Source organism: Hoplias malabaricus, chromosome X1 (assembly GCF_029633855.1).
Source record: "Hoplias malabaricus isolate fHopMal1 chromosome X1, fHopMal1.hap1, whole genome shotgun sequence".
NCBI classification, from domain to species: domain Eukaryota; kingdom Metazoa; phylum Chordata; class Actinopteri; order Characiformes; family Erythrinidae; genus Hoplias; species Hoplias malabaricus.
The window spans coordinates 839,222-865,980 of NC_089818.1; the positions used below are offsets into that span (position 1 = coordinate 839,222).

Sequence of the window (26,759 nt, forward strand, 5' to 3'; positions counted from 1 at the left end):
TAGTCAATATCAGGTATGTTATGATATATTTGGTATATATCATATCCATTCATATCATGGAGGGGGTACCAGTCCTTCACAGGGCAACACACACACTCACACCTACGAACACTGTGGAGTCTCCAATCCACCTACTAACGTAGGAGGAGGAAACCCACACAGACACAGAGAGAACAAACAACACTCCTCACAGACAGTCACCCGGAGGAAACCCACGCAGACACAGAGAGAACACACCACACTCCTCACAGACAGTCACCCGGAGGAAACCCACGCAGACACAGGGAGAACACACCACACTCCTCACAGATAGTCACCCGGAGGAAACCCACGCAGACACAGGGAGAACACACCACACTCCTCACAGACAGTCACCCGGAGGAAACCCACGCAGACACAGGGAGAACACACCACACTCCTCACAGACAGTCACCCGGAGGAAACCCACGCAGACACAGGGAGAACACACCACACTCCTCACAGACAGTCACCCGGAGGAAACCCACGCAGACACAGAGAGAACACACCACACTCCTCACAGACAGTCACCCGGAGGAAACCCACGCAGACACAGGGAGAACACACCACACTCCTCACAGATAGTCACCCGGAGGAAACCCACGCAGACACAGGGAGAAGACACCACACTCCTCACAGACAGTCACCCGGAGGAAACCCACGCAGACACAGTGAGAAGACACCACACTTCTCACAGACAGTCACCAGGAGGAAACCCACGCAGACACAGGGAGAACACACCACACTCCTCACAGACAGTCACCCGGAGGAAACCCACGCAGACACAGGGAGAACACACCACACTCCTCACAGATAAGTCACCCGGAGGAAACCCACGCAGACACAGGGAGAACACACCGCACTCCTCACAGACAGTCACCCGGAGGAAACCCACGCGGACACAGGGAGAAGACACCACACTCCTCACAGACAGTCACCCGGAGGAAACCCACGCAGACACAGGGAGAACACACCACACTCCTCACAGACAGTCACCCGGAGGAAACCCACGCAGACACAGGGAGAACACACCACACTCCTCACAGACAGTCCCCAGGAGGAAACCCACGCAGACACAGGGAGAACACTATAACAATATTTGATTTAACGATATGTTTACAAGTTCTTACACAAGTGGGGAAGGGAAGGATAAATTGAGAGCGAGAGCACAGGGAAAAAAAGGAAAGGGAAGAGGAGAGGAGACTGTGGTGAAAGATTTTATTTTTCAATAAAGCCACTGAATTAAATTCCATATTAATTCATCAAGATATAATCAGTTACAAAACACACACAACTTGTACAGTATTTACACGAGGTCAGATGTCAGTCTTCTTCTAAACTGACCATCTCTGCCTTTCCAGCTTCTCCCAACAAACCCAACAGGGACTTATAGGCATTCCTAAAGAAAGACAGAAAGATGAGGAGAAATATATTGGAGAGATTAAACAGAACACATACAGCTTATTATTATATTACTACCTGAGAGAAGTGTTCCTCCCGAGTCCTCTCTTCTGCTCTGTGTTTCTCAGACTCAGAGACAGAGATGGAATCAGACTGGACACAGTGGGTTGGCTGAGGACCGCTACTGTCTCCAACACGCCGTAAACCTGCTGCTCATACACACCTTCGTTCTCTTGTATAAACGCCCTATACACATACACAGCCCATTGGGTTACAATCAAAACAGCTGTGCCCCAAAATACATGCCAAGAAGTCGATTCAAAAAATATCCAGTTATTTCAGAAAGCTTCTGATAGCAATGACTCAGCATCTTTAAATAATGAGATTTTCTCATGTATTTTTTTTTACCGGAGAACTGTGATGATCTGCTCACACGGCTGATCTCTCGCTGCAGACAAACATCTCTCAACCATCAGCTGCAAACACTCTGCACTCAGCCGCTTCACTGCAGCAAACACACACACACTTAATACATGTCTTCAGATTACTTCCTAAATATTAACATGACATTTGTTTCATTGAATAATTCCTCTTTTATTAGAGCTTCAAACTGATGGTAGTCCCTTGGTGGAGAAAATCTGGAGAAGGTTTTCAAACTGACTTCAAGTTTACTGTAAACTGCCTCTGTAACAAATGTTTGGGTCTGTTTTTCTCATAATCCGGTCAATGAGCTTGGGATTTTAGGTACCAACTGTTTTTGAAAATGTGTGTCTGTGTGTGTGTGTGTGTGTTCTCACCCTGGGGTTCGTTAACAAGCATTAGACAGCGCAGTGCCGGTGGAAGCGTAATGGTCAGGAGTTCAGGGTCAGCATCGTTATTCCTCCGCAGAAGCTCCAGTAAAAAGGACAACACTGCGGCCAGTCGAGGAGGTGGAGCATGGCCTTTAAACTGCAGAAAATTATCTCTAATACACCACCAGGAGGAAAAGAAAAAACAAAAGTAAGCGTGACACAGGTTTAAGAACAGTTTCTTTATGATCATTTACTGAATATCACTCAAATGCTAAGTTAGTCTTCAGATAAACTGTAGAATCACCTCCTCACCACCTCCCAGAACATTTTTCAGATAATATTTGTATATTGTATTTGTTAAGCCTTGAATCAAAAGCAAGTCATCAACTCCAGATGTTTCACATTCATCACATATTACTGCTAAAACTGTTCTAGTTAAACCTCACTGGAGCTCAGCACACTTGAAGGAGAACACTAGCTGCTAATTCTGTTAGGTTAGATTAAAGACCCCCTGAGTTTGCTAACACCATGCTGAATTATGTGGGGAGAGGTAGGGTCATCCTACACACACAGACAGAGCGAGGACACCTGTTTACAAACGGCTGTGTTAGTATTTTTAATATGTAAATGAATGATGTGTACTACCTCAGCACCTGAAGGATAATTCTCCTAAGCAGTGCTCCTCTGGGAGTGGGCCTGATCTCACAGCCAGCTAACAGCACTGGGTGATTGGCTACTGCTCCTGCAGTGGGTGTGGCTGGGAGGAAGCGGCTCAGGTATTGGACGATAACATTACGGAGCTGCTGCCTCAAATAAAGTCCCTGAGTCTGTGACACATTCGCAGCTACAGAGAGACCCTATAGAATACAAACACAAACTCTCACACACACCTTTCTACTTTAACCGCATTAAGCACAAAACAAGTCAGAAAAATAACTCACTTTTCAATAATATAAATAAAAAAAAAACAGTTAAATAAATTCATTAACAGGCAATTTAGCAATTTCACACCCCCCCAAAAAAAAAACATGTCTCTTGAAGCTCTACTGTCAGTTCCACCCCTCACCTGAAGGTAGAGTGGCAGTGTGTCCCTGAGGGCTGAGAGCACCTGAGAGGGCGGGGCTTTTTCTTGCTGCAGCACTGAATGAGGGAGGAGAAGTACGTCCACGATGCGCAGGAGCAGAGACTGGGCTTTGTTGGTGGCCAACAGGGGGCTCCAATGCTTCACCACACAACCTGAGAACAAAGGCCTTATGTTTTTAAATATACTGAATCTCGTTTAAAGGAACAGGCACTGAAACCAGTCGTTCTGAACAGGGCTGTTTAGACAGGGTAAGAAGAGGGCTGTGTTCTTTGATCCTAGTGGTATTTGTACAAAGCATAAAGACCCCAGGGGACAGTGCTAACTTGGGAAAAGGGGTGAAATATGTCTCCTTTCAAGGGGTAATCAGTCATTTTCACCTTTCATTATATAAAGCAATTATACTGACACCTAGAAGCCTGAATGTGTCAGAGATTCTGCTGGGTGTGTATTAGCTGTGTAAAGGAGTGTGAATTTGTGTGTGAGACCCACCAAGTGTCCAGTAAGCGAGCTGAAGGCCTTCAGGGCTGCGGTTCATCAGATACGGTTTAATAAATTTCAGAACATCACCCACATATTCCAGAGCTTTACAAACCAAAGAGGAACGCTCAGACAGCAGCTGCAGACTGGAGTATACACGTCCTACAGACTACCACACACACACACACACATCAGTACACTGCCAGACACAAAACAATGCTAAAGAGTAAAAAAAAAACGTGTTTTTTCATAATTTACTTAGTTGATTAAGTGATTCAGCCTTATACTTTATACTAGGTTTGTGTGTGTGTGTGTGTGTGTGTGTGTGTGTGTGTGTGTTCCCACCTTGATAAACAGTAATAGAGCAGGTTTAGGCTCCAGTTTTCCAGCTGTGAGCTGAAGACCTGCTTTTTGCAGCAGTGTGTCCACTTCTGGAAGTCGGAGCACCAGCCGGGTCATCTCTGATAACTGTGCATCCAGAATCTTTCCTACACACACACACACGGAAATGTATAGTGATGCACTGATCCGAGGGTTGTGATCAAGTCGTGATCAAGCATAAAAAAATGGATCAAAGTGTGTGAACACAAAGTAAACTGGACCTGTTCTGCTGTTGTCAGGAGTTGTGTGAAGATGCCGCTGCAAAACACAACGGATCCAGGCCCTCACACACAGAGCCTGTGCAGAACCAGAACCAGAACCGGAACTCATCCAGCCCACCATCTCTCTGCAGCACAGGAGAGGAGATGAGAGGTTAAAGCCATTGTTCTGTCACATGTCAAATTGACAGCTTTTCTCTTTTTGCCTTTTGAGTCACAAGAAAGACACAGCAAAATAAAAAAATCCGAAAGAACACAATTAATATAAAAGAAGGAAAAGGCCAAAGAAAAATGTACCGAAAGGAATTAAAGACGGAAGTAAATAAAAACGTGGACGTGATTTACCCATTCTGCAGCAGGTGGCTGAGGAAGCTCGTTACCAGCAGGGGGCAGAGCATCTCGTCCCAGCCGAAGCAGTGCATTATGGACTGGAGTGGGTGGGGCTGGAGGTCCTGAGGAGCAGAGTTAGGCATGTCCAGAGCCAACAGAGTGAAACCTGAGGAGAATAAGACACAGGGATACCTTATACTGGTAAAATCATCACAGACGTTTTGAAGCAGCTCTTCTTTCTCCCCGTCTTTTAGTTTTTGCTGCATCTGTAGTAAACTTTATTAACTGACACAGGACAGAAAGGAACATAAATCATCACACCATATCTATTATAGTTGTGTTATTTGAAGGAATCACTACAGTATTGCAGTTATGCAGCCTTGCAGGTTTGGAGCATTTATTTATTTTTTCCCCCACTCTGACCTGCGGCTGCGTCTGCGAGCTGTTGCGGCGGAGTCTGAGAGAGCCTGAGGCTGCGCAGAAATGGGAAGAAATGAGTCCATAGAGCCACGGCCACAGCTAGGTGGCGCTCTTTCACCACGTTCAGAGGAGGAGCCCAAACGGGAAGATCAGTGGAACCCAGCTGATTAAACCGCTGCTGTACTCTCCTAGAGAGAGAGAGAGTGTAAATCTTTACTAATCCTTATACATTTATTTATTCATTCATACACCTATAGCCCACACTTATTTGGCGTGGTGATAAAAGGCAGAACAATTAATACATGGTTTATTGCACAGCCATAATATAAACACACACACACACACACACACACCTGCTCCTTCCAACATCTATTGATTAGTGTGTGAAATCATTAGGCTCCCTTCTGCAGAAAAATGACCCATTACACACACACAAACAAACACACACACACGCACCTCTTAATCCCCCCTTAGCATCTGAGATCATGTTTATTCCTCCCATTAGAGAAATGCAGGGGAAAGAGAGGGAAACCCACCACATACTTGAAAATGAACATAAACATGAACAAACACGCATGACCCCATCACGCACATTATCTATTTGTTTACAATACACAGACCTTTGAAGACTACAACCCACAATGCTGAACGTGTCCATTTCAGGACAGACTTGTTGTTATGTTATTATTATAATTATTATTATTTATCCAATGCTTGAAAAGCATTATATTGTTATTCCTCAGACTACCTCATATATCTTCTTCTTATTATTATTATTCTGTAATTTTCTGCAAGAGAAGGTTTGCATTTATGACATTTTCCTGCTGAAACAGGCCCCCTCAGTTTAATATTCAGTTGAGTGTTCTGTAGAGAACCATGAGCACTTCAAAAATATTTGCAGTCTTCAAATGTTTTGCATTGTGGAAGGGCTCTTCAGATCCATTAATGAATATCACCGCTGTCCAATGAGGAACATGTGTCTCTGTGTTTGTGGATGTTTAGTTTACTACATCATTTGAATACAGCAGCTGTCCTTCACACTGTGTGTAAATTTAATGAAGAATGGACCAATAGAAATCCTCCAAAATTACTCTGAAATAAATCTAAGCACCAAAGGCTTTGTGAAGGAACACAGCTCCCAACTCTGAACACTGCGTTTCCGCTTTTCCAAGTCTGTCTCTGCTACAGTCAGCGTTAACGTTTTGCAGCAGCCATAGGACAGAGACACAGCACACATTCACAGCCTCTCTCTTTTTCTCTCTCTTCTTTCTGCCCACACTACTCTTTGGGAACGTTTGCCATACACATATGGATGTAAGTAGACATACACACACACACACATATACACACACACCCGGATTTGGGGGGTGAGGTGTCAGAGGGGAGAGCACAGTAGGAGAGAAACCTGATTAATCGATTACCGAGAACTCGATTAGTGTCTTGGCACACCGCAGGGGTCGCCACGACGACGACTCGCTCACCTCACTCACACACGGCATCGTGGTAGAGAATACAATGAGTGGAATTAGAGTGTGATTGGTTCGTGGCTGGTGTTGTGTGTGCGCGTGTGTGTCATTGGTCAGATTCAGTCAGCAACACTGTGTGCCCCGGCAGCTAATTTGCCTAAAGCTTTCAGCAGCTTAAATTTACACACTGCTGTAATTACTCATTAATCGTGTCAGTGAAAACGCATTAATTTCAGCCACGGCGCAAAAGCGGAGCAGAAATTAAGAGTAATTTGAGGGGACGGATGGACAGGTGGTGGCCTTCTTAAACCGGGTTCATGTGTGTGTGTGTGAATCACAAACTGTCCGGCTGTGTCTTATCAGCTATTAATAAGCTAATGAATGGCCTTCAACCCAAACACACAGGGAACATGCTCAGCAGAGAAGAGTTACATTAGCGAAGCTGAATCACTCCTGAGGGAAATGAGTTCTCTGTTAAGATTTCCGGATTGTGTAAATTAATACAGCACAAACACATGTATCCAAGTACCTATAAATACAAAAAATATGTAGTAAAACATACAGTAAATATGTTATAGTAGCATTTGGTTTTAATAAAATAAGTGTAGTCATACATTTTGCCCTGAAAAAACAAACAAGGTTGTTTTTCCTTTACGTTTTAAACTATGACATGTTTTGTTTTCTTTTAAAAAGCACTTTATAGTTAGGATTATTAAAGTTAGGATTAAAGAATCCTAAAACTACAAGAAAAAGGAACTCGGGTGCTCTCTCTGCGACCCGTGGGTGTAAGATACACCATTGTCCCAGCGATGAACTCACTGTCTTGCTATCACACACACACACACACAAGCTTCTCTACACTCTGTCCTTTTCACGTAGTCTCCTGACAGTGTCCCTTCCGTTCCTTCACACTCAGTTTCTCTCTATTACACACACTCTGGCCTTTTCATAGTCCCTCTCTCACACACACACACACACACCATTGAAATTCAGTTTTCTGCCAACACCTGCACGGTATGACCCAGGGGCCACAGGCTCTCAGACACACACACACAGAAGCCTTGGGACCTTGAAACACAGGCATTCTCTCTAACACACAAACTATTACTGCTGCTACAAACAGAAGAACCTATTCACAATGCAGCCTTTGTGACCTTGAAAGAAAGACAGCAGAAATTTTGGAGCCTACCAGGGCCACACGGGACCAAACCAACAGATCCAGTGACTGTGAGGTCAGCAGTGCAACTGGAGACAAGTCTGTGTGTGGTCAACCAAATAACGCAGTGAAAAATCAAAAAACAACTGATAAAGAGGGGGCTGTGTGTGTGTGTGTATACCTCAGCTGTGTTAATGCCGTCTCTAGGAAGTTCAGTGCGGTGTGTAGCTCAGAAGTGCGGCAGGCGGGAAGCAGAAGGCTGAAACCTTCACCCAGCAACGCTTCCTCGGACTGGCAGAGGGTGGTGCTGGTTTGCCAGAGCTCGGCCGCTCCATCCAAGTATGCTGAGAGGGGGCGCCAGAGGGCAGTGCGGCGGCTTGGCTCCGTGGTCTTCAGGTAGAACTCCCGTGCTGCAAGAGTGAAGGCGGAGGACAGCTTGGATGCAAGCGGTGCCAAGTCCAGGCCTTTCTCTCCGAACAGCAGCAGAATCGCCAGCTGCCCTCGCCATTGCAGCGCACACACGGCTGGGTTCACCGAGCTGGGCATAGAACCCGGTGTGGAGCTCGGCCCCAGCAGGTTTAGCAGGTCACTTGCTCGCCCTGCCACGTCCTCCAGGTCCCCACACTGCGCTAGAACCATAAACAACAACAGGAAGTGATGCAATCCTGTCTCGGACAACTCCGCCATGCGGCGAGCGTGGAACTTAGAGTAGATTCTGGAGAGAGAGAGAGAGAGAGATCGTATGCAGTGTTGTGATTCTACATTTAACTTCATATTTTATTTAATGCATTTGTGTCTAAGCCTAAGATATCGTTCTTAAAGATGTCACTTCCAGACAAATATTTATGAATTATGCTAATTAGTAGACACGGAGACTGGGGTTATGAGAGAGAGAGAGAGAGAGAGAGAGAGAGAGAGAGAGAGAGAGAGAGAGAGAGAGAGAGAGAGAGAGAGAGAGAGAGAGAGAGAGATGTGTATGTGTGCATCTGAAAGCGCTGTATGATATCCTCCAGGGCAGTATTGCAAAATGGCTGTAAAGATCATGTTAAATGTCAAACACACACACACACACAAACACACAGTTGTAACGCTGTCATTGGCTTGCACAAAACACACACAGCAGCATAGCACAGAAATCAATGACCCCCTGTGCCTTCCAACAATTCCATGTTTTCCCCAAAACACTCTCTCTCTCTCTCAGACACACAGAGACACACACACACACACTGTGACCCTGTCACCCATCGCCTGCTGGTATTTGGTAGAAAATTGTTTGTTGTTTTTCTTCTTTGGAATAAGTTTGAAGCTCGTCTCGTTGTGTTAACATTTCAGCAGAACCACACAAACAGAACCAGTGTTCTATTCATTTCTATTACACGTTATCAATGTTATTTCCCTCCGTAAATCTCCAACGGATATGTTCAGACAGAACAGACAGGCTGTGCCTCTAAGAAAAGAGCAGTTAAATGCATTGTCCACTTAATTTCATATTTATCTCTGTGTTGGAACAGAAAGAATGATGATTCTGTAGAGCCGTGGGTCCCAATGTGGAAGGCTGTTGCAGAGGGGGATGAGACACAGCATTCATGTCACTTGTAATAATTCCACTCTAAAAGTGATTTATCAGAAATTGCAAGTTTTATATGAATTCAAATGTTTATAACAGATGCTGTTCTCAAAAATATGGGAACCACTGCTGAAGGTGGATATGAGGAAGTGGACAGTTTCTGAGACCTGCACTTTGTGGGTATTTAATTTCTACTTATTTAAAAAAGCAAGGATTGGAAAAGCAAAATGATTTTTTTTAAAAATGCCCATTGCTCAAAGAGAACCACTGCTTTGGGCTGGTTCCTCCTACTGGGGCCCCATGGCCCTGTGTGTGTGACAAAATAAATCTGGATAATGACTTCCCTATGTCTGGAGCGTGCTCAGACACACGACAGACATGAAGGCTAATTAGCTAATGAGCGTGGTGGTTAATTCGGTTTCCCAGCCACCGCGGAGCAAGAGCTGGCAGAAACCGGACTGGATTGGGCCAAACACACACACACACACACTTATATTAATAAGCCCAGCAGGGAGCCCGTATGTGTGAGTATATATATTTGTGTGTGTGTGTGTGTGTGTGTGTGTGCGCGTCTGTCTTCATTCTCCAGGAATCTGTAGCATCTGCTCATCAGAAAAAAAAACTGTCCAGAAAAAACAGGTGGCCAAATAAACAAACAAAAGACAAACAAACAAATACAAACTATGCTGGGAGCTCCTCACTCATGAACTCCTGGAACTCTATATGACTATTCTTCACCACAGGACACACACCCTACCTGCCCTAACTCTAACCAGTCATTCTCCCCGCTGAGACAGAGCAGAGAGGGGCAGGCGGGAGACAGAAAGTGTGGGGAGTGAATGGTGAATAATAGAGAGAGAGACACAGAGAGAGAGAGAGGTGAAGAGGGATAGAGAGGGGTCAGCAAGGACTTTGCTAACTTGGAAAAGAACAGACTGAAGAGAAAGAGAAAATAAGAAAAAGAGAAGAGAAGAGAAGCAGTATGAGTTTATTCAAACCAGTCAAAATAAACTGAATGAAATATTGAACTCACCTGCCCTTAATTTGTCTCCATGCTGCTCCAGGTGCATTTTCCTGACTGAGGTGTACCGCTAACACGCGCAGGAAGATGAGGAAGGAATTAGCCGTGCGGTACAGCTGAGCATGGCTCGCAGAGGTCACGAGGTCGTGGCTGCAACAGCTTTTAGTCTGCTCCAGCAGGGTCAGGGGGGTGGAGCTAATGCTTCCCAAAACGGACACGCCCAACCACGGCACGGTGAATGATCCATTCTGGATCGAAAAGAAGTGAGATACAGAGCTTGATGAACATTACACAGTCAAAAGTGTCTGCGCAGCCAACGCTGCATCTAAAATGAATGGAATTAATCATGAGTTTGAAGCGTATTCTTCTGAAAAGGCTTCACAAAGGATGCCTTAGGCCTACACTACTCTACATGCTTTGGTCCATGGTACCTGCCGTGTTTACCATGCAACAGCTCCCTGACAAAATGTAGCCAGTGATGTGACACAACAGGGTTTGGAAACCAAATCAACCGAATAAGTACATTTAAGTGTTGTTTACTTATTGTAAATTTGCGTGCTGTTGTCTCTTTTTTGTTCAAAGAGATCAGTATTGTTTTTGTCTTTCCTTGTTGCAGCGTCCAGTTCTCATTGGATGCTTTTGTCAGCCACAGATTCAAGGGGAATTTGAAAAGACACTGGCGCAATTTTACGAGCTGCCGTCGTGAGTCGGATAAAAACAAATGTGGTCGCTACTGTAGCTTGGAGATTGTGACAAGTCTCTGCAGCCATTCGGATGTCTGCAAAGTTAATATGTCATGTTTTAATCCTCTACTAACGAACGCCTCTACTAATGAACTTTCCAAGATACGAACCGGGCATTTGAATATTTGTTGCCTCCACCAACGAACCACGACTCTAGAAACGAACCCGAGCCTCCTCTGAGCCGGCGGCTGGAAATGGCCACTGACCCCAACAGGCGAGTCTCCCAGCGCCCCCAGACTTGAGTGAGCTTTTAAGATTAGCACATTGTAGCTTTAGCAATTTAGCATTAGCGTAAATAGCAGACATGGAAATTCGTGCTAAGTTAAGCCGTATCTACGCTTCGTCTCCCCACATTCACCGCCTACTCTCCGTTATTCCACCCCCCACCTCCCGTCATACAGCCAGTGCCTGTGTTACTCCTCCAGCCAGTCGTCACGTCTTCAAGGTAGCGATGTGTAACCACTTCCAACTTTATTATTTCTTTTTTATTACTGTTTTCACTGTATTTCTCTTTTATTTTTAATAACGCTACATGTATTTTTTACTAATTTGAGAGTGTTGTAAACATAGATCAGTGCAAAAAGACTTTCGGGGCGGGGGCTGGAACACATTAATTGCTTTTCCATTATTTTAAATGGGGAAAATTGACTCAAGAAACGAACTTTTCTACTTACGAACCAGGTCACGGAACAGATCAGGTTTGTAGGTAGAGGTTCCACTGTACATTCGTTATAAGGGGTTATATTTTGGACATAGGGGGCGTGATAGCTGGACAGAAACCTGGCTGTTGTTAAAATGATGACTCACCAGGTTTTTGCTGTAATATTCCCACAGTGTGTTTACAGCACTGACATTGGAGCCCCATATTAAACTGAGAGAGAGACAGCAGTGAACATGCATCCGGACCTGCTCCTCCTGTAGAGCTGCCTAAAACACACACACACACACACACAAAGTCAAACTCAAAGGCAGCCTTAAGCCATTTAAATAAGCAACTAAAAGGGACATATAATGAAAATAAATCACTGAGTGGATTAAAGCATTCATTTATGAATCTGAAAACATGGGATAAAGACAAGTCCTGTATGGAGAACAGGCAATGCAGAATTGTCCTAAATCCTCATCTGACAGTGCATTTACAATGCTCCTGATTGGCAATGCACGTGAAAACATACCCCCCGCTTCAGCTGGCTGTGGACGTGATCCAGTTGAAATCCTGGCATCATCCAATTTAAATCATGTTCATTTTGAATACAGAAAGACTGCTTCATACACTGCATTGTGGACACATCACTCAAACACCAGCTCTCTTCTCACTGGTTAGGCACACTCTGTTTGCCAGATTATTTTGCATAAAGTTCAGCCCCAATCAAATGCACAGGATAGATCATGCAACACAAAAATGCAGCTGACGAAGCAAACCACTCCCATTGAAAAAGAATTGGATCCACTATGGTGCAAGTTACACTGTCGGACCAGTGTAAATGCCCTGTGAGTCTGCAATCGCAGCACTAGACCGACATTAATGCAAGAAGGCAAGATGGGGTTAAATGGAGGGAGAAAATCAAACAAAAAAAAGAGATTAAATATGGCATAAACAAGAACAAAAAAATCAAGTAAATGCCTCGCATTTGGAGTAAAATGAGGCTCATTTATGGGCGCTGAATCTGCCGTTCTCTCTTTAGCCAGGGGAAGAAAAATGCTGTGTTGTCTGATTCTTGCTCTATTTTGACCAAAGCATGTCAAAGTGGTTTTTTAAAACCCAGGAGACCGTGTAAACTTATGAAAAAATGGGTTTTTGATGTCCCCTTAAAAGTTCTCTTCTCCAAATGAAAGCATTTAAACACACACCGCACCTTCACGTCGCAGCTGGACTTCAGCAGTTCCAGCACAAAACTCCAGTTATCCTCCAGCTGTTTCTGAAAGACAACAGCAACAAAAAACAAATAAGCTGTTGACCCCCTTTATAAGCATTAAATCTGGGAGGCTTGCGAGGGAAAATAGTGAGCATGTCAACTCTGTGTTCAAAACCAGACTGTTTGGTGAGATGTATATAATGTATAGTAGAGTATGATGTCACACCACCTTTTCTATGCTCCCGTTGCGGCTGTACATGCCAAGCTGGGCGAGGTGAGTGATTAACCACCAGGCGAAACCCAGAGGATCCTTACAGTGAGCTTGGAGGCTGGGGTCACGCTCGTCTGCTGGCGCACCCTTCAGGAGAGTCTTTAGCAGCGCATTCACATAGCCCCAAAAAGACTGGAAATAAGTAAAATAAAGGAGGAAATAAGTACAGAACATTGGAATAATTGTAATGCCAGTGCTATATGCGTGTTTATGTTGTACCTGCGTGTGCAGGGTTTTTCTCCTATATTCTAGCAGGTGAATAAGAAGGATCCACAGTTCTTTGGTACAGATGCAGTGGAAATGGTGACTGGTCAATACTTCAGTGGGTCGAACCTAAATGAAAAAGAGGATAAGTTAAATGCTCCATTTAATGGCTTTTAGTCAAGTGAACATCAGTGAGGCACTGGATGGAGCAGAGAACCCGGTTCCAATGTTACACAGTCCACTGTTGGGGTGCTGTTTCATAAGCCATTAGCCCTTTCTTGTCCACACATGTTATGACCTCAGGAACCTCAGCACAACTCCCTACAGTGTCCTATATCTTTTAAGGGAGTTCTATGCTGATTATGTAAACTGTGTGTTCACTGGTAGAAAAGAAGCTTCAATTTGGATAGTAACTTTTTTAGCAAACCATCAAACACCTTGTTGTACTTGTTCATGGCCAGAGTTATGAGGTCACTCAGAAGGTTGTTGAGATGGTCTTCAAACAGGCTGACGTTGGTCAGGGTTTCTCCAGTTAGATTCACAAACTGTTGCGCATATACCACCTGACCTACAGGGGGCAACACAAAGGAGAAACTGTACCTCTAAAATTCAACCTGCAGATTTGGAAATGAAAAGGAATAAAATGACCTGACCTTATTCTTACAGATTTTTCTCGGTTTATTAACAACAACAACAAAGTTATCAAACGTCTAAGTCTTATTAATAAACACTTTATTTATTTGTTTATAAAACATCCTTGAGCATACACACAGGCTAAATTTAACACCAATATTTAAAGGCTCTTATTTGCTCCAAAATAGAAATCAGAGACAATACTATAATGATATAATTTGCACATTATTATCGGTAGATGAAACATTATTTAATAGCTTTTACCCATCATCCTCTGTCCCAGGAGGTGCAGTATCTCCAGCACGGCCCAGTGGGCGTCCAGGTGAAGGTGTAGCAAATGCCAGGATGGAGGAAAAAGCTAGAGAAAAGTAACTGGTTAATCTCTAACGTCTTGTTTTTAAACATTCATAGATAAAAACATTCAACTGTTCTGACACAAATTTAAACAAATTTTCTTATGGAGCTCACTTCGTAACGTCATAACCTTAAACAGAGATGTAATTTAAAATATATATCTATATATATATATATATATATTATATTGGCTATATTTTATCTAATCAATTATCAATTATGTAACAGTTTAAGATTTTGATTTATAGCGGATCTATAGCTGTAAAATATCTAATCTTTATGCTGCTTTACTTTTCCCTGGTGGTGGATGGTCAGTGAACTCTGGACGTTAGCTGGAAGGTCTCGGAGTCGGCCGATCAGCAGTGTGACGGCAGATAATTCCTCAACTAGAGTGGAAGGTAGCTGAGATTCAAGCTCAGAGAACGGATGAATAAACTCTTCACCTACAGCCTGAGGAACCTCCAGGAACCTGAGTATGAGGAGATGATATTATATAAATAAAATGTATAAGATATAAACAGCAAATAACAAAGGAGGTACTTATAATCTCCAAGTTTGCAAACATACTTTAAAATAGATCATTAAAATATTAACTAACTTAGATTTCATTCTAGAGAACCTTACAATGACGGTGAATGGAACAAGACATTCATTCATTGTCTGTAACCCTTATCCAGTTCAGGGTCGCAGCTCCAGGGAGCCTACCCGGAATCACTGAGCGCAAAGTGGGAACACACCCTGGAGGGGGCGCCAGTCCTTCACAGGGCGACACACACTCACACATTCACACTTATGAGTTGCCAATCCACCTACCAATGTGTGTTTTTGGACCATAGAAGGAAGCCGGAGCACCCAGAGGAAACCCACACGGGAGTGACTTTGTGTAGGCTCCGGGATCAAGAATGAATGAATGAATTAATCATTAATTTAAATCTTTACCTGTGAATAAAAACTTTAATGTAGGCGAGAAACAGCACACACTGCTTTCTCAGTTCCTCAGCTTCATAATGCAGACCACTGGCCTGACCTGGAAGAACAACAGTGTGTTTACTGTAAACTTCCTATTAATACACTTGCTTCCAGAAGTAATGATGGATGGGCAGCAATTAGAATTTAGTTGTCCACCTCTGTAAACAAACAATGACCCATGTGGAGAGGCACTGATTATATATTGTGTTATAAAGCGTTTATAACCTGTTTTACATTACAGACAATAAATTGAAATACACTACTCACCAAAGTCATGCGAGCTGGACTGTACAAGTGTCTCCAGTCTGTAGACATTTTGTCTGAAACAGTGGACAGATTGTGAAATTAACAAACTCCTCACCGTCAGCAGACAGTGTGGCCAAAATCCAAAAACACGCAATCTGTACACACACACACACACACACACCTGAACAAGCCGAACAGAAGTTTAGTGGACTCCACCAGTGCTGTCTCTGTGCCCCACGGGAAGCCAAACATTTCCACAGTATCCATTTCAAAATCTGTAGGAGATGGGTCCAGCTTCAATAGCAATCTGGAGAAAAACAAAGGAGATTAGACTGTTTCAAACAGATGAATGATGGAGATTGGTCTCTAAAACAGACAGTTTGAAACAGATGGATGGACTATAAACAGATATATTTTGAGATAAACCTCATAAATGATGTAATGTCTGAGTTTTGTTGATTTTCTACAGAGAATACACTAGCAATCATGAAGAACGTACTTCTAAAAAGCATTATAAGTATGGGCCGTCAGAACAAATCCCTGCATCCTCACAATTTTAATTGTAAAAATGTAAAAAGTGTTTTTCAGCTCATTCTTCCCCATTTCAACAGGTCCTTCGTCATGACATTTTAGCAGTTGGGGTTTTTACATTATTTTGAAACATTAAAACAACTTTAGAGCGATGATAACCTCAAAAACAGTCCTAAATTAAAGCCGACACACCTCTTCAACACTCCTCTGCTGATGTATCCGTCTGAGGGCAATGTGTGTGCATTGTCCCGTCCTGGTTCATACACACAGGTGAAACACGGCTGTGGTGCGGCCGGTTCACATGCATCCTCTGACAGGAACGGAGAGACCGGGGGAGTAAGTGACTGGCTGAAATCATCCTCCATCCCTCGGCTCCAACACACTGCAGGAAAATAAACCATAAACACACCACAAGGGGGATTCCGGCTCATTTATCAGTTTAACAGCATCCCAAAGGTATTAATAATTCATAATGAATTAATCAATTTGGCCAAAAGAGTGTACAAAGCTTAATGGACCCAGAGTAAACATAAGCTTGGACTAAGAGATTCTAAACCTATGTACTAAACATATTTCCGTCAACGTATTGGCACTTTATGGAATTTGTTTTTACAATAATAAAGTTTAGTAATGTGTTTCACTACTTTTTAGTGGTAACTATTACTTATTCCTCAATTTAAATATTTTCCATTTTATTTATGTAGTTCCTACCCATTTCTCTGGAAGACCAACCAAGTAATCAGTAACAAATTACAAAAAAGAACAAAAATGAATAAAGGTATGGAGCCCTGCTGGTTACACCCCTTCAAAATATGTTTAAATTATCAAACATCTTAAAAGGCGTGGGAACAAGTTATTTATCGCGTTCCCAGTCCTTTTTAACTCGTTTACACATATAATAAAGTTATTCGCATGTGAATAAAAAGCTCAATAATTACAAAGAAATGCAACGTTTTATTGATAAACTCTCGTTTGTCATACACTGAATCAGGCTTAACTAAGGGTTAAACACGTTCATATTTTTCACTGATGTTTCTGCCACATGTTCAAAGACTTAAAAACACTCAGAGGTCCATACAAACGTACAAAATCTAATTTAAAATCATTATCTATTGTGTCATTACGCAGTAAACATCAACATTAAACTCACCTCTTTCAGCTGACTACTCTCCCGCGCTACGGAGAAACACTCAGTGCGCATGCGGACACTTACGTCACCACAAACTCCTGCGATATAATTGGCCAGAAGTTCCTAAGATGGCCTGGGTGTATGGGGTTTTGACCAATCAGAGCCGAGGCTCGGAGTCTGAGACTCGAACTCAAATCGCTCCGTGCTCCCTTCGTAGTGTATGAGAGGAAGGATGCATCCCAAGTGGATTTCTATTAGAAATTATAAGTCTACAGAAGTGTAGAAGTGGATTTCTCGACCTAATTAGGCGATTTCTTGAACATATAATGACCTATAGAAAAGTTAAAATACTGTAGAGAAATGCCAGCACACCATGAAGATTCGTGTTCCTGCATATGCTTATGTTAAACCATTGACAATATCCAATAAAAAATGTGTTTTGACATCACAAAAAAATGGAGGGTGGTGGCAAAGAGGTTCATGTGTCCCTGACACCCAGCTCCAGCCTGAGTGTCTCTGACTTTACATCTACAAGGTGGACCAACGAGGGAGGAGTGTGTGGTGTCCTGGGATGAGTTCACATATGAAGGTTTTGTTGTTGCCCAAAGGGATAGTACAGCCTATATAAACAATAACACAGTTAAAATAAGCATAAACCAGAAAATGTGCATTTCTTCAAGAAAATGGCTGAACAGGAATGGATTTACATTAAAATGGCAGCTTCAAAATAATTATGCTGCTCCACTGACCTGTAATAAAGAGAATAAAGCCTCTGTAGATGCTATTTTGAGCTCAGCACTGCAGAAACTGCACTATGCAACTATAGGAGGAGGGTAAAAAACCGCCCCCATCTCTCCCGTCCCTCTTGAGTTCAGGACAGTTTTGTAAACACACTACAAACTGTAGGGGGAGTCTGGGACCAAATATGGGTTCCAAGGTATGGACGAGGCATTTCAGACTGTTGCTATGCAGCACTATGATGAAACTGTTGGTTTTGCTACCTTATTTCAGAATTTTTCTATAGTGTTGCTAAGTTGGCGCTGTGATGTGGCCAATGTGCTTCTAGATGGCTGATATGTTATAGCTACCAAGTGATTTCTACGATGAATGCTAAGGTATTTCATGTGGCTGCTATAATTGCTATGGTATTTCAGGTGGTTGCTAAGGTTCCCCAGATATTTACCAACTTGTTGCTAAGTGGATGCAATGGTGTTGCTAATGCATTTCTAGGCATTTGACATTGTATCCCAATTGGTCATTAGGGCAGTTAGTACTATAGAGTGGTTGCTATGGTATTTCAGGTAGTTTCCATGTTCCCAGGTGGTTGTTAGGGTGTTACAAACAAAAGTGGTTGCAAACATCAGGTATAAATTATATAAAGTGGACACAATATATACACTATAGATGCTTTGCAGAGAGCAGCAAAAATGATGAAATGTGTCATTATGTTTGTTTGATCATTTAAACATTTATTTATTTATTTTTAGCAAATAAAGTATATAAATATAAATGTTGAAGTACATGGAAATAAAATTCCCAGAAATGAGGCAGCTTAAAAAAACAAGATGATTTTTCTAACAGGACTGACATGTCAGAACTTTTAACATTACATTTTTAAGGTGGAAACTAAGCAAAAAGTTAATGCTGTTAAAGCATCCACTTTTTAAATGACCTGCTCTGGGGCTAACAGGAATGTGTTTAATGACCTTTCTTTAAAAAGAGTGACATGTAGTTAATACTGTACAATGAGGGGACATAATGAGTCGTATTTGACTCTTTATTGGGTTTCCCCCAGAAGGGTCCAGCCTTTGTGGCTTTATCTGGGACCCCGTGGCTTCTGTTTGATCAATTAAAGCTGTGAAAGGCCTCTTCAAACTTGCAGCCCTTTCAGCTCTCTGCCTGGAAAATATAAAGTTATCAGTCTTCCCTTAGCGATATGGGGACAGGAATAAGTGGTTTGTCTATAAAAATGTCCAGGTGCTTTATCAGTGTCCCTCTAGGGCCTCAAGGCCCAGAGCATGATGTTCGACTGGTGGGAAAAAAATCATTTATCCATACTCCTTTCTCTCTTTCTCTCTCCCCCTCTGCCCTGGGCCTGTTGGCTTAGTGGGCATACCTCCAGAATGAGTAAGTTCAGTTAAGATTATATATATATATATATATACAGCAATCAGATCAACCATAACATTACGACCACCTCCTTGTTTCTACACTCACTGTCCACTTTGTAGATCTACAATTACAGAATTACAGATTGTATTCCATATGTTGCTCTGCATACTTTGTGCCCTCAGGACCCCCACAGAGCAGGTGTGATGTGGTGTGGATCATTCTCAGCGCTGCAGTGACACTGACGTGGTGGTGGTGTGTTAGTGTGTGTTGTGCTGGTGTAGAGTGGATCAGACACAGCAGTGCTGCTGGAGTTTTTAAACCCTGTGTCCGCTCTCTGTCCACTCTGTGAGACACTCCTCCCTCGTTGGTCCACCTTGTAGATGTAGAGTCAGAGACAGTAGCTCATCTGTCGCTGCACAGTGTGTGTCGCTCGTCCTCTAGTCCTTCATCGGTGACACAGCGCTGTGCTGAGAATGATCCACCACCACATCACATCTGCTCTGTGGGGGTCCTGAACATTGGAGAAGAGGGTGAAAGGGGTAAACAACCTACGTAGATCAACTGGGGAACTTCAGTCTGTAATTGTAGAACAACAAAGTGCTCCTGTGTGGACAGTGGAGCTGAGAGAACGGACACTGAGTGTAGAAACAAGGAGTTAGTCATAACGATTCTGATTGTCTGTGTATATACAGTATATATCAGACCACTGCAGAGTGAGAATTTGATTGCATCCATCCATGAGAATTTTACAGTAGTAGGCACCACTCCAACTCGTCCCTAAATATTTGCATGAAGCTCCATCCTGCCAAATACACAGTTCCAGTGCTGAGGGGATTTATATCCCTCCAGCTGATGCTTGGTATTCTCATGTGCAGCTGCTCCAGAGCTCATGTCGATCTTGCTCTCCAGTCATCATACACGAGCTGCGTGTAAAGAAGCAACCTTGGCCAAAACCCCCTTTGTGTAGTGACAGATTGTACATCTTCTCCTGCAGTTAACAGTTTTCTGTGTGCGGTGAAGTGCCATGTGGACGTAGACGCAGAGGGAGTTCAGATAAATGAGTCATTTGCATTCTGATAACAGTGTACAGTAGGTAAGAGCTGTGTCTAAGGGTCGGAGATCATTTGCATTGCAGTGTGGAGAGACAGAGATAGAGGGTGTGAGAGAGAGTGTGAAAGGGTGTGTGAGTGTGTGTAGGTGGAGAAGAGAAGGGACGAGAAGAGAAGCTGCTGGAAAGTGAAGGCCTCTGGGATGGACCTGTTCTTCTGGACAGGTAAAGTGTGTGTGATTACACAGAGCTAAAAGCTAAACGCATATTAAACAGCTTCACAGTTTATTGAGTTCAGAGGTTCAGGGGGATCACTTTGTGGAGTTTAGATGCTGTCAGTTCTCAGGAGTGTGCTTCCTTCAGTCTTTGACTTTCACAAAGCCACTTAGATATTTTTAGGTTTTTGATTTAAATTTCTAGACGTTTACAGTGTTGTTAAAAATCAAATATGCAGCTGTAGATTTTAAGTGGGACTTGGCCTGAAAAGTCTTATAAGGGAATGTGTGGCTAAACGGGTTAAATATTTAATTTTTATTTAGAAAATGTTTTTTAATGTAATGCAAAGTGTCAGAGCATTGTGTACAAATTTGGGGGAATCTGCTTTAGCAGAAATATTATAAACAGGGACTAAGACGCTTCTTTCTACTCTTCTGTAAAAAAGAAATTCCAGATGTTGGAACATTGCTGTGAAAAATGAATAGCATTCAGCCACATAGACTTTTCAGGGATGTCAGCTATTGATGCTGAATGATTGGCTGTGGCTCATAATCATCCCGTTTCCACTGCTTTACAGCACATTCCTGTTGTGGGATGCTTTATACCCTGCTTCTGGACTCATGGCATTGCGCACAGTGACCTTTGTAAACCCCATTCCGTTTCATGCATTTCTATGGAGATTAAAAAGCTGTGTCTGCACAATGAATCCACTGCACATTAAAGAATATGAAATAAGCTCAATGTTTTTATTGCAGGTCCTGGGATGCATCCAGCGGTTCTGACCATGCTGTGTGTTTTCTACCTGGCCACCGGGGGGCAGCACTGGACTAACGCACACGTTTTCTATGCCGTGGAGCTGGAGGGGGGCAGCAACGCCGCCGGAGCTTTGGCACAAAAACATGGCCTTCGCTTCATCTCACGGGTCAGCGCTTATTTTAAACCTTAGTTTAAACCTTTATTACATTCACCCCCCCCCCCCCCCAGTTCACTCCACCTTAAATCCATTTACCGAGGCTCTTTTATAAGCAGAAATTTAGAAAGTGCTGACCACTACTTCCATTTTGAAGATATCTGACTTTCATCAAGTTACAATGGAGGGGGAGGCTTTTTGAATATTTCATGTATTACATGTTTGATTAAAAAATCCCTTACAACCAGCTTCTCTCTGAGATTCTCATAAAAAAATCCAATAAGAAAAAGACGCTTAAATCATCAAACGTCAAGTGAGCGGTTAAGATTCTTAGGCTTTTTAGCTGTGTACTACAGGAAAACTGATGAGGATTTAGAAAAGAAACAATCCCGTCCTATTATCTGTGATTATCTGGGGGAAAAGTACATTTATATGATGTCTTACACTATAGTCTTGGTCTATGGGCTTTTAAAGTATTCTTAATTATGTTATTTTGGAACAACTAATTTGTACTCAGTCATTACTAATGTGTAATTTAAATTATATTAAGTTACATTTAATATACACTGAGTGTAATAGTCATGTTATTTTTGTCCCTTTTTTGAAATACATTTCTCTGAGCTGATGCCTTAACTCTGAAAGACATTAAAAGAGCTTAAATTATTAATGAAAATATAAAATAAAAGTCAAAAATATAATCAAATAAGCAGAGCATGTAAAACTATTCACTAGTAAAAATTATGCATTAGCACAAAATATACCAATATACAGTATTACGAATTAAAATATTGTAAATGATAAGAATTTGACTTATACAATATTAAGCATATAAATATATTTAAAGTACTTACAGAGTTGCTGAAATAACGTATGACTAGTACACTCAGTATGTAGTACACTTAAAGCACACGCTCTTTTTCCACAAGGGTATGCACTTTATAAATAAGTTATCTTCTAATTGTCTGATAATCACAGAGAAGACTGGAATGATTCATTTCTAGATTTTAGATATAAATAATATACGGTGGAGCAGCAGGTAGTGTCTCTGTCACAGCTCCAGGGTCCTGGAGGTTGTGGGTTCGAGTCCCGCTCCGGGTGACTGTCTGTGAGGAGTGTGGTGTGTTCTCTCTGTGTCTGCGTGGGTTTCCTCTGGGTGACTGTCTGTGAGGAGCGTGGTGTGTTCTCCCTGTGTCTGTGTGGGTTTCCTCCGGGTGACTGTCTGTGAGGAGTGTGGTGTGTTCTCCCTGTGTCTGTGTGGGTTTCCTCCGGGTGACTGTCTGTGAGGAGTGTGGTGTGTTCTCTCTGTGTCTGCGTGGGTTTCCTCTGGGTGACTGTCTGTGAGGAGTGTGGTGTGTTCTCTCTGTGTCTGTGTGGGTTTCCTCCGGGTGACTGTCTGTGAGGAGCGTGGTGTGTTCTCTCTGTGTCTGCGTGGGTTTCCTCCGGGTGACTGTCTGTGAGGAGTGTGGTGTGTTCTCTCTGTGTCTGTGTGGGTTTCCTCCGGGTGACTGTCTGTGAGGGGTGTGGTGTGTTCTCCCTGTGTCTGCGTGGGTTTCCTCCGGGTGACTGTCTGTGAGGAGCGTGGTGTGTTCTCCCTGTGTCTGCATGGGTTTCCTCCTGGTGTACGTAGGTGTGAGTGTGTTTCATCCTGTGAAGGACTGGCGTCCCCTCCAGGAAGTAGTTCCCACCTTGCGCCCAAAGGTTCCCGGTAGGTTACAGACAATGAAGGAATAAATTAATTAATACTAAAAACAATAATCTTAGTTGCCTAAGAATAAGTGCACAGTTCTTGTCCAACTTTCGCCCTCAATTTTTGTCATCTCTCCAATTCCACCCTGTAAACTGAACTACCTCTATCAAAAACAATGCCACCAGGCTGAAGAAAACACGTGCTTTCTCCAAAAACATGTGATGTGTGGTGTTAATCACCAGCTCTTTTTCACACTGCTGCTAATAACACGTCCCTCGCTGTACAACTGAATCCATGGGAGAAGAGCGCCTTCTCTAACCAGCTTAACTGTGCCCATGCTGGCTAGCTGGCATCATGCAGGTGGGATGAGGGGAAAAGGGGGGGCCATCCCACCCACTGAGAGCAAGGCCAACTGTGCTCTCTATAGACTCTTGGGCTCAGTCCCCTGAAGCATCACTGGCGATCAAACTTGCACTCTCTCAATGATAGGTCCATGTTTTGTAGTTATAAGGGAAGCTGGTATTTTCAGATTACATCAGTAAAGACATGGAGATACATTGTTTGGTTCTGACAGTGAACATATCATCGCTGTCTAATTAAAAAACAAGTATCTCCGTGTTTGTGGATGTTCAGTTTACTCCATCACTTGAACACAGCATCTGTCAATGGACCAATAGAAATACTCCAAAATTATTCTGAAGAAAATCTTTTTGCACTGGCTGCCATTGAAAGTAAAGAAGGGGTTACCCTTCTCCTGTGAAGTTGCTATTTTGGGAGATGCATGTTTTTAATTGGACAGTGAACATAATATATATTTGCACACTGCAGTTTTAGCAGTTCAACCCAAATTCAGCCCTCATTCTGTAACTCATGAATAATGCATGAGCTTGACATTTTCCTGGAGTTTATTGGACAGTGAAGACACCCCAGTGACCTGGCAACACCACAGCGCTGTGAAACACACACACACACGCTCATGCTCTTCTTCAGGAAGGGTACATGTCACACACACACACATACACACACACACACACACACACACACACACACACACACACACACACACACACACACAAACACACACACACACACAAACACACACACACAAACATACACACACATGTATCTGCTGTGGTAAGGATACACAACAGGATAAGAAGAGGACACCTTGTATTTTACAGCTTTATGACCTAAAGGTTTATTTATACCTGAAATGTGGAGTATTAATCAGGAGTGTGTTCTCCTTTCACTAAAGTAATAGTTTGTTCTCTTCTGAAAAGGCTTTACGCTAGACGTTAAGTATTGCTGTGAGGATTTGATGGCATTCAGCCACCTAAATACTAGTATCAGTGCAGTCAGGATGTGATATAGGCTGAATACCACATGAACTGGATGGAGCCGAGTAAAGGAGGGCCCACACTTGGATTGTCCTGAATTTTCAAGCTGAAAAAGGCTGACTGCGCTCTTTTTTACCTGTCGCCTTGAGCCACTTCCAAATGTCAATGACTTTAATTTCCCTTTTGTTGCGACAGGTTCAATGTGATTATGTCAGTAGTGATTTTTTTGTCCCTCTTCTATCACAGCAGATACATTCTGTTTTTACTCAGATTCGTAAAATAATTCAGTTGTATTGGACTCTTTCTGTCTGCTGATGCTGCACGGTGAAAGCCACCAGAAGTGAACACTGCTCTAAAGGGACTCAGAGTTTCTACGTATACAAAGGTCCATAAGAATATGTACAAGTTTTGTGCACAGATAATTAATAACATTTAAACATATTTGCGTTCGCACCCCATGGGCCTCACTACCTACAATATATCAATTCAGTCCAAGGATGTCATGTGGCACAACTCTATATAAATTTGTATAAAACCCATAAGGGAGGAAGCAAATCAGTGTCAATCCCATTCCTCCTGAAACGTGCAGCAGTTACGTTCTTGCGGATGCATCATTTAAGGTGGAACGGGAAATTTGAAAGGCAGATTGTTAGAGATGTTTCCCGACATAATACAGCAGGACCTTCATAACGGGAAGGTCTCCTTCAACGTGGTTAAATAAAGAACCCAACACTACAACCATGAGGTGCTGGAGGTTGTGTTCCCTGATTGTTTCTCAGTGGGCAGCGTTCTGACTAGGTAGTGAATGGGCAGCATGCTGTTTCTCAAGTCGGCTCAAGCGTACAAACAGACAAAATTCATACTTTTGTCTTGGGAGTGAAGCTTGTAAATTCAGTGTTTTTGTGTGTTTGTCTGAATTTCAGACATGGGAAACCACATTGATGAAAATATATATATTCCTCATACATGTGCAAATTATATCTGAATGTACAAAACCTTTTTACACATGCACAAAATATTTCTACAGCTGCAAATCTATATGACACATTTTAAAGTAACACATTCAGCTATGTTTATTATTTCACATGTACATAGCCTACCATTTCGTGGCTGAGTTGCTGTGGTTCCCAAAAGCTTCCACTTTGTGGCAGTGTATAACCTGTGCATAAACCAGGTACAAGCTGGTCAGTAGCTGGTTAACTGTAGTGTTGGAGTTATTTTATCCAAAAGTTTTTCCTGACAAAATCATTATCTTGCTTACGTTCTCATTGAAAACAATTATAGGATGAAGTTTCTTTGAGTGGGTGTAGCGTCATTTATCATTTTGTGTGTGTGTGTGTAATGGGTGTTACTGGAACATGCTTTGCCTGTTTATGCATTTTTTGTGTGAAACAAAATCCATGTGGTCAGACATAATGGCAGGTATTACAAATATGATGTTTCATAGGGAATGACATGAAAAAAACAACCACCTTTACTAAATTCACCCCCTCCCTCTCTCTCTCTCTCTCTCACACACACACACACACACACATACACACACACACACACACACATACACACACACGTTTGTTTATTAAAGACATAATATAATGTTCCATCTGTATTTATGCACTATAAGTACCAGTCCAGTCCAGTAGCTTCTTAAATCCTTTTCTCAAAAATGGCTTCTCAACAGCTCCACATCCTTTCAGACCCATAACGCTCATCTGTTTTTTATTTCTTATTTCAAAGAATTCATTAATCAGTCTCCCACAATGTAGAATATTCCCAATTGGACAGTGTGCATGTGTATGTGTGTGTGTGTGTGTGAGAGAGAGAGAGAGAGAGAGAGAGAGAGAGAGAGAGGATGTATAAGTGTATGTGTGTGTGTATGTGCAGATGATATATGGCTGTAAAGGCCGAGTGTTGGCCGTGTGATGGATTAAAGCACTTTGTAGGAAAATTACTGTCTCCCACCCACACACACACACACACACACACACACACACACACATACACACACACACGCACCTCACCACCCCCACAGTAGAGAGAGGGACAGTCTGCATACTGAGACCTCTGTCTGAGACAAACCAGCCCACAGAGGCACACACACACACACACACACACACACACACACACACATACACACACACACACATACACACACACACACACACACACATATGATTTGGATTCGT

The 26,759-nt window shown here is 42.7% G+C and overlaps 1 protein-coding gene across 1 annotated transcript; it reads right to left on the reverse strand.

Moving 5' to 3' along the window:
• Positions 1–1,238: 1,238 nt before the first annotated feature.
• On the reverse strand, positions 1,239–17,351 carry LOC136675777 (protein MMS22-like). Its single transcript, XM_066652526.1, has 25 exons — positions 17,288–17,351; positions 16,330–16,519; positions 15,788–15,913; positions 15,628–15,680; positions 15,331–15,418; positions 14,683–14,860; positions 14,302–14,395; positions 13,842–13,972; positions 13,420–13,533; positions 13,159–13,332; positions 12,930–12,992; positions 11,881–12,000; positions 10,343–10,578; positions 7,924–8,457; positions 5,124–5,308; positions 4,716–4,866; positions 4,374–4,498; positions 4,117–4,259; positions 3,784–3,940; positions 3,277–3,446; positions 2,856–3,067; positions 2,217–2,383; positions 1,828–1,924; positions 1,498–1,665; positions 1,239–1,417 (listed from the first exon to the last, which is right to left on the reverse strand). Exons 2-25 carry the CDS (start codon positions 16,500–16,502, stop codon positions 1,342–1,344), a joined length of 3,735 nt encoding a protein of 1,244 aa, XP_066508623.1. The 5' UTR covers positions 16,503–16,519; positions 17,288–17,351; the 3' UTR covers positions 1,239–1,341.
• Between the last annotated feature and the right edge of the window lie 9,408 nt (positions 17,352–26,759).